This window comes from Aegilops tauschii, chromosome 7 (genome assembly GCF_002575655.3).
Source record: "Aegilops tauschii subsp. strangulata cultivar AL8/78 chromosome 7, Aet v6.0, whole genome shotgun sequence".
Lineage (NCBI taxonomy): Eukaryota > Viridiplantae > Streptophyta > Magnoliopsida > Poales > Poaceae > Aegilops > Aegilops tauschii.
This window is the reverse complement of record NC_053041.3, coordinates 30,532,420-30,541,531: the sequence shown is the minus strand read 5'-3', so window position 1 is coordinate 30,541,531 and position 9,112 is coordinate 30,532,420. Positions and strand designations below refer to the sequence as shown.

Here is a 9,112-nt window from a genome sequence, read left to right as displayed (position 1 = left end):
CACATCAGGTCTGGTACATAGCATTGCATACATGATAGAACCTATGGCTGAGGCATAGGGAATGACTTTCATTTTCTCTCTATCTTCTGCAGTGGTCGGGCATTGAGTCTGACTCAACTTCACACCTTGTAACAGCTTCCGAAGCAACTGACAGCTTCCGAAGCAGCTATGTACTCCGCTTCACATGTAGATTCCGCCATGATGCTCCGCTTAGAACTGCACCAACTGACAGCTCCACCGTTCAATATAAATATGTATCCAGTTTGTGACTTAGAGTCATCCGGATCAGTGTCAAAGCTTGCATCGACGTTACCATTTACGACGAGCTATTTGTCACCTCCATAAACGAGAAACATATCCTTAGTCCTTTTGAGGTATTTCAGGATGTTCTTGACCGCTGTCCAGTGATCCACTCCTGGATTACTTTGGTACCTTTATGTATGTATGTGGTGTGTATGAACTTATTATGCGAAGAAGAACCATGTATGCGAGCGAGCTCCGACGAGCTGTTGCTTAAATTTCTCGCGCGAAACAACTTTTTTTAAAATTTAGGGGTTTGTTTACGGTTTCTAGTCAGCCGCCGCAAATTTCGGCCTGTATATCCGCCCATGTGCGACCTGCAAACACATTTTACAGATCAGCAAAATGCGAGGCCTGCTAGAGTTGCTCTAAGGAAACACACCTCTCCTGAATCATGGCGCTGAATCTCACTATCTCAGCCTCCGCACCAGCATTCGCGACCAACACCCTCTGTACCAGCATGAGGCGGCCAACGCCGGAAGGAATTCTCTCTAGAAAAGCCTAGGATACTCTTGAGCACCTACCGGCTGGACGCACAAGCAAAATGTCAAGTAAGTCTAATTATATACCTAGCAGTTCAAGTGCAGTAATATGTTTTATAGTTCTTTTTCTTCTTTGTGCAAATTTTAATTATCTTAATAACGGCTGGGGAAAAATCTTAAATTATAGTAGAAGCTCAGTTTATGGACTAAAAAATGGAAAAATATCAGCCAGAAATTTTAGTTCCCCACTGATCCGGCTTCCGGCGACTTGGCAAGATTATAAATGAAGCGGTAATCGATCGCTTTGGGGCCATGAAAAAACTTTAAAATATTTTTAAAAGGTACTTGTCTTAACATATCTGTTTATTGCAGAATTATACTTCCTCTGTTCCTAAATATAAGTCTTTTTAAACATATCAAATGGAATACAATATACGGATGTATGTAGACATATTTTAGAGTGTAGATTCACTCATTTTGCTCCGTATATAGTCACTTGGTAGAATCTCTAGAAAGACTTATATTTGGGAACGGAGGGAGTACTTAATATGTTACTAAGTGGTTTTGTTTCTTTTATTCTGTAGGCAATCAAAGCTTTAATGTTGCATTGTGTCAGCATCCTTCGTACTTATTTTCATAATTTGATGCTCTACTATTGCTCCATATTCTACTATCAACTAATATTTCAAGCGAACCTCTTATATTTGGATTTCTGATAAGCATATTCACTCTTATATCATATTCTATGTAAACTTATTCTTATGTGTGTTACTATTATGTATATTACTAAAAAAAACTTTGAAACGGAGGCAAAAGACTTGCCCCATTTATTAAATAAGAAGGATGTTTAACAAGGTTTCCGGGCACCAGCCAAAGGCCGAAAAGAAAATACAAGCCGTTATTCTTATGTATATTACTTGTTGATATCCACACATGTGATGGACATGGGACACCGGGTCATTTTTGTCCTGGGTCCGCCCTTGGATGATCATCACCCGGTTGCCTCTAAATATTAAAAATCTCAAAAAGAAAAAAAAAACGATTATCTCTCTAAAAAAGAAAATGGAAAAACGAGGAGCTCTGATTACCGGCGGATCCGCAGTGGCCGGTGACCCGTCAAGCTTTGCGTCCCGCCGCCCGCCCGTTGCTGTCCGGCGTGCGCTCGTCGCCCCCTCCGGCTGCAGCATGCAGGATATGTGTGCAGACTCCTCCTAAGTAAACGCACCTCTCCTGAATCATCGCGCTGAATCTCACTATCTCAGCCTCTCATTGGTAATTCTCCTGAACTTCTAAGAAAGCTATCCTTGCTCTCCTTTGCAACAAGTTTACTCTGATTTTTTTAAACTGAATTTTAGCTGAAAAACTGAATTTGCCACAAGTGCTTTCATTGGGAGTACGAATTTTTAACTGAAAAAATGTGTATCACGGTATGAATGAGAAAATGGCTACGTATTTAAGGTTAGTAACTCTCGATTTTGTCTCTGAAAGTTTGACTATTGATTCCAGAGGAAAAAAGGGCTGCTAGGTGATGGAGTTGAGTTGAGCTTAGATTTAAATCACATGTCCTACCTGGTACATTTACATTTGCAGGATGCTTTTCTGGCTTGACACATTTAGACCTGGTACATTTGCATTATGTATCCATGATCCTAGACGTATCCGTGGATACATGCCGTGTATGAGGAGCTGAATGTGCTGATATTAACATAATGCAAAGCCTGCTCCTTTTTGCTGCATAGGGAAACAAAGTTCAGTACCTTCATCACACACCTAAAGGCTGATGATATTCTAAATCATTCACTGAAAATAAAACTGAATCATTCACTTAAATTACTCATGCAACACCTTGCCCAACATTTAAGTTTGATTCAGTTTGATGTACCGCAATTTGATCTACTAAAATTCAGTTTGATTCTGTTTGCTATACTCTGCTCAGGTACTACCCTCTGTTCAACATCATGGATATACCAGTATATTGATCTACTACAGTAATTTCCTCCATTTTTTCTTGTCCAGTTTGATTCAGTCCAGACATCTCAATTTTGAACATGTAACTTGCATAGAACTCTACTCCAATTTTTTTATCTTAATGTTCTGTCATCAATCTTGCATAGAAGATGCATAGAACGGAGCAAACAGGTGGCGTTCAAGGTGAGGGACAAGCCAGCTAAGCATAAGGCCGACAATTGGGCGCGTGTGGTGGGCGTGTTTGTTCTTGGAAAGGAGTGGCAGTTTAAGGACATCTTCAAAAAAGGTGAAAGGAGTGGCAGCTCAAGGACATCTTCAACAGTGGTCTGAACTTCGTTAGTTTTTGCTCAACAACTGTAGAAATAACAGATCATCACACTTGCCTGTTTGTGTTGCAATCATTTTAAAATACTCCTTCTGTTAATGGATCGATAATACTCCTGCAATCATTTCAAAATACTCCCGTTGTTTGTGTTGCAATCATCACACTAAGGAGTAGTTTGTCATTTTAAATGGTCATTTAGTTTCAGTTTAGTTAACACTTCCTTGCCTCAGTTAACCTGCTGTTAATGGATTGATAATACTGATGCTGGTCCATCTAGAGCACTACTCCCATTTTTTGATTGCTCTGCTCCCATTTTTGCTCCCAATGATTCAGATAAGAACTACTCCTAGTAACAAAATGAGAAACGGTCAGAATTAACAAGCAAGTAGGAAGGGCAAACTGTAGATGAATTAAGAAATTCCAAAATGCCGTAAATTCAACAACTCACCGAGGAAACTTTACACCTAGTGTTCCTATCCTAAAGAAAATTTATGTTGTAAGCGCATCCGAACAAAGAATTATTTTTGACTAAAGTTGGAATTCAAGATGGCTTGTGAATACAATTAGACTAGTAAACTTCGTAAATCAAACTCTTACCATGATTGCAGCTTCACATTGGCGTTTCCCCGTCGAATCTGGAGATCCTAAATTCTATTTGGTGCTGGCATGATCTGGCCTGGATGGGAGTACTTGTGGTGCCATTTGTTAATTCAGAAATGTGCAGTGCTTATTTAACTTGGCTAACCTTTAATGTCAAAATATGTAGTGTCAAAACATGGAGTTTAGGGATGTAAATTTTTTTAATGTAAAAATTCATTAAAGAAACAATGTTTAAAGAATTTTTAACGTAACAAAGCAAAGTTCGTGGATACAGTAACACACCTGAAAACCATGGATACAGTAAGTTACTCCATGATTTAGTGTAAATTAAAACACAATCAGCCTAAGTTTCAAATTTCTAAGCTTGACTTCAGCTAATGTTCAATATTTCAGGCGCACGTTGATCTTGTGCCTGCATGCAACATGATACTGAATGTTTCAAGTTCAGTGTGGGATATGAAGATGCAAATCCTGAACTAAGAAGTAAGGGACTGAATGCTCGGGTTGAGGCGCATGTTGAGTATGCAGCATCAATCAGTATGCGGCTTGGTGACGATGAGGACGACGTCGGGAGGAGCACGGCGAGGACGACGGACGCCGATGGGGCTTCAACTATCGATGCTGCCGTCGGAGGACAACGTGAGTCAGCCGCAGGTGGAGCTAGCGGCAGAGCAGCAGCAGGAGCACGGGCGGCAGGGAAGCAGGTCGAGCGCTCCTGGTACACCGATCAAGACACAGGCACGTGTACTAGATCACACCCCGATTCCAGGTATCTTCCCTGTTATCGGTTTCTATTGCTTCTTGTCTTGTATCGATGTATTGTCCATCTTGACATTGCGGCTTGCAAGCAGAATGCTTGCAATTGATACCGAAAGCGATAAAGTGCCATGCATCACCACAGACAACAATGAAGAAGCTCAAAATCGTAGCTTGGCACCAGTAAATTTTCTGTTTGACTATATGTTTATGTCTTGCACAATAGCTAGCAATACTGGAACCAGCACCTACTTTTTTCGCCCAGTTGTACAAAACAGAAAAGGCAAAATCATAATACATATATGTCGAGTATGGAGAACCATATGGTAAATACATGTGAAATTGAACTCAATGTATTAAAATTAAATGCAGATACAGATTTTGCAGTTGAATCAAATTGAAAGCAGGCAAAACATCACATGATGCCTAGCTTTTCTCAACACTAGTTGCTTCATGTGCAATTTCCTTTGTGGCATTGGTCCTTCTTTTATAGAGTGACCAGGTTGCATAGCCTGCAACACAGACCAGCACAGGAATGACTAGACAGATGACATTCCTGGACGTCTCCCACTCCCTTGTGCTTCCTGCTGCGTAGGCACCCAGGAGGCCGAGCATGTTCAGCAGAATGGCCGTGTGCATTGGCCAGAGTAGCAACTTGTGGCCATGCAGCGTCTTTGGAAGAAGCAAGACCACCACCACAATAGAAGCTATAAATGAAGTGGAGTTGCTATAGAAGAAAGCTTGGTACCGGCTTCTGTTGATGTCGTGGAGGATTGAGTTGCCTGCGGAGTGCCCATTGTTGTTGTCTTGCCAGAGGCCACCTGGAGGTTTTAGGCCACTTTGATATGTCACACTTGCGGCCAAGACTCCTACCAGCATCAAGTACTCCCGAAGGTCCTTGTTTCTTTTCTCGTCAGGGCTGTCCTCTACATCTTGGGGTTCCTTCTCATCTTTTTCTTTGAGGCGGTTGTCCTCCTCTCTTGATCTAGTGGATTCAATATCTGCGCCGGGGTATCTTCTTTGAGAAGGGTGAATAGTGCTGACTCCTTGCCCGGAGGGCCCTTGATCATGGGACACATCGCTGCCGTTGCCGTCTTGTTTGGAGATCTTTTTTTTCTGGGATTGTTTCCAGAAGTAAATGACCAGCAAAATTACAAATGCAAACACTGCAGCAACCAATGTTAACACATAGATGGAAGTTCGTAGGTGGCGGGAGCTTCCAGCAGCATAGGCGCCCATGAGCCCAAACATACCTGCCACCATGCAAACATAGAGTGCATAGCACCGTATGCCTGGCCTGTATAGATTCGGGTTCACAAGGAGGACAATTAGAGCTACGGATGCCATGAAGCTCATCGCATTGCAGTAGAAGAATGCCCTGTAACGGTGAGGAAAGTTATCTAGGAGGACTGGGAATCCTGCATGGTGCCCCAAGTTGTCATCCGCTGACCAGAAGCCGCCAGGTGGGGTCAACCCAGCTTGGTAAGTGAGTGTAGCGACCAAGATTGCCAAGAGCAGCAACACCTCACGCCTATTATCCAACACAGTCTCTTCTTCCGGCTTGACCCCGTGGTCTAATGTGAAGAAAACAATATGAATCACCACATAGACAAGGACAGCTCCAGCCAAGGCGACAACATATATGGAGGAGCTTACATCCCTGCAACTCCCTGCGACATATGCACCTATGAGGCCGAACAGATCCAGTAACATGGCTGCCTCCAGTGTATGGCGCCTAAGAAGGGAGCTACTCTGGACCATTGTGATGACAATTAATGATGCCACAAAAGCTGCTGAGTTGCTATAGAAAAACACCTTGTACCGTGTAGGGTGTGTTGTCAGCAATACTGGGTCGCCACCCTTATGACCATCCCGGTCATCTGGCCAGAGGCCGCCTGGTGGATCTAGCCCAGCTTGGTAAGTGATGCTCGCAACGAGAGTAGCAAGCAATATAACAAGGTTGCGTGCTTTTTCCAGAGCTTGGTTGGCCTGGGATTTTTCTGGTTCTTCAGCCTTGGCTTTTCCCAGTGCCTCATTGGATTTTTTTGATGCTTCATTGGTCTTGGCTCTTTCCAGTGCTTTGTTGGCCTCGGCTTTTCCTGTTGTTTCATTATCCCTGGTAATTTGACAATACTCAGTTAAGCATAGTTAAGTTGCAGGATACAAATGGGGATAACTAGTGCTTTACATACCTGCTGCTTTCTGGCTCGACGAATAAGTCTCGATTATTTTCAGTAATGGCTTTGGTTATAACGACTTGAAGGGAGATATAGGCAAGAACCGCGCCAATAAGGCAAACAACATAGGTAGTTGTTTCAGGCTCCCTGCAGCTCCCAGCAGCATAGGCACCAACAAGGCCAAATAGCGCGATGACAATGAATCCATACAATGCTACAAACCGTGCAGACGATTTGTTTAGGTTCAGTGAAGGTAAGGAGAGTATCAGCTTCTTGTCAAGGAGAAGAATGATAATAAGAAGGGATGAAACAAATGCAGTGGTGTTGCAGACAAAGAATGCCTGATAGCGGCTGGAGTTGTGTTCCTGCATAATTGGGTTGCTGACAAGGTGGCCATCCTTGGAGTTGCTCCAGAAGCCACCTGGTGGGTTCAGCCCAGCCACATATGTGATAGTAACAACAAAGGTCGCGAGTAGCATCAAGACCTCATGCTGATCTTCACGCTTGTGATTTTTAGGATCCTCGGCTTGCTTCTCAGGATTCCCCGAGAAGACATAGACGAAGAAAGCAATCATGATGTATAGGAGGATGGCTGACATAATCACTGAAGAGTAGATGGTTGTGAATGTATCACGGCAGCTTCCAGCAGCATAGGCTCCCATGAGGCCAAGTAAATCAAGAACCATGAGCACCCGCAATGCAGCTGCCCAGGCTTTGGACTCGCTGTTCAGAATGAGGAGGAGGAGGCATACCACAACTGACGCGGCGAATGCAGTCGCATTGCAGTAGTAGAACGCGAGGTAGCGGTGGTAGTGGGTATCATGGAGGATCAGGTCGCCCGCGAGGTGTCCCTCCTTTGCGTCTGCCCAGACCCACCCCCCCCACCCGCCCCCCCCCCCCCCCCCCCCCCGCAGGCAGGTTGAGCCCCGCAGCATATGTCACCGTCGCAACCAGAGTGGCCAGAAGAAGGTACTTCTTCAGCTGGTACTCTGTTGAAGGCTTATTGCTGTCTGACCCCATTGGATTAGGGGATACTACTTGGTCGCTGGGTGGCATTGCAAAAAATGGTGGAGTGGAGGACGAATAAGGTGCCTTCGGGCGATGTGAAGACCTGCTCAGTTGAGCTCTTGGTTTTATAGCTGCACAGGTGCAGATAGCGTCACCACACCTTAGCCACCATGTTTCCCTGGCAGCTGCCTGTTTGCTAATTATGCCACGACTCCATCAATTGGTCTTGTTTAAAAGTTTTATCCCGTTGTCTTTCACAGGCTTGTACAGCAACTGAACAAACATTTGCCAGCTGAGGACTTGAAGTAGTCTGCGTTCACACTCCGGGTTTCAGTTGAACATGCTGCAATTTATTTACAATCTAGGTAACTTCTTTTTCCTGCATATAAAGTAGCAATACTCGTTTTATTCCGAGAGAGTTTATTTGATAATTGTAAAATGCCTTAAATATTGTTTTGCATCATTATTTATCCTATAAGCCCATAACTGATGGGAAATAGTCAAATACTCATTAGTATTGTCATCCTAGACAGGGTGTGTGGTTGTGTGGACAGGACAATACTTAGTTTATGTGACCAGACAAGACTTGCCTATTATATATCCTTTTCTAGTACTAGGTAGCATCGTTGAGTTCTGGGAGATGCTTATGCCATGAAGCTTCCTTGCATTAGCTGTATGCCAAAATATAAACATCACCTACACTCAAGTTGAGTTAGGAATGTAGGCACGTTTATCGTCTTCGCTCTGACTAACGAGGTTCAGTCATTCATATCAACGGCCGTCTGTTATTCCGTAATCACATAAGGAGACTAAGCTAATTCTTTGTATAGTGATTTAGTTGCATTGCCAGAGGACAGTGTAACATGTCATGATGCTGACGAATTAAATATATTGTATAGGAATCTGATGGCATAAGGCTTCTTATTAGCTGGCATCTGAGTTGGAATGGATCTGGGGAATGACTTGGTTCATGTTCAACGAACTTCCCTGGATGGACAGCATAGTTAGTTTCCGGTGAAATGCCTACTGGATGGACTCATTCTGGGACTGCAGATCGTAATCCCATGGCTTGCTGGTCTACCCCACGGTGGATCGTGTACAGCTGTGTTCTGGTAGCCTGACACTTGTCTGGCTTTACAATTATCTCAAATCATTCTATCCATCATGGTTCATCATGCTGCTTGAACATATTTCTTTTTATTGTGATGCTGGGAGTTCTTAAATACTCTCCATGAAAGTTCCAACAAAACAAAGTACTTGAAGGTCCTCATCATTTGAAAAGGCAAAGGACAAAACTGGAGCACAAAATAATGCAATTTGCATGTGGTGGAAATTTCCATCGTCGTAGCAAAGGATGAGCTGGTCTTTGGCCCATTGGAACTTCCTGTTCTGTTGTGCTGTTGTGCTACAATGAAACTTGGATTCATCAGGATACATAAATGAACTCTCCTTACATATTTGTGCTACTTAATAAGATGTCAAACCCAGTCTATATG

At 43.4% G+C, this 9,112-nt stretch overlaps 1 protein-coding gene and 1 long non-coding RNA gene across 2 annotated transcripts; one reads left to right on the top strand and one right to left on the bottom strand.

The window, feature by feature from the left end:
• The first annotated feature begins 4,250 nt into the window (after positions 1-4,250).
• On the top strand, positions 4,251-8,655 carry LOC123494793 (uncharacterized). The gene is made up of 3 exons (XR_006666729.2): positions 4,251-4,444; positions 7,877-7,981; positions 8,516-8,655. It is a non-coding gene; the product is annotated as an uncharacterized lncRNA (long non-coding RNA).
• On the bottom strand, positions 4,829-7,870 carry LOC109747865 (uncharacterized). Its single transcript, XM_045231222.1, has 3 exons — positions 7,517-7,870; positions 6,644-7,482; positions 4,829-6,492 (listed from the first exon to the last, which is right to left on the bottom strand). Exons 1-3 carry the CDS (start codon positions 7,662-7,664, stop codon positions 4,858-4,860), a joined length of 2,622 nt encoding a protein of 873 aa, XP_045087157.1. The 5' UTR covers positions 7,665-7,870; the 3' UTR covers positions 4,829-4,857.
• Positions 8,656-9,112: the final 457 nt, after the last annotated feature.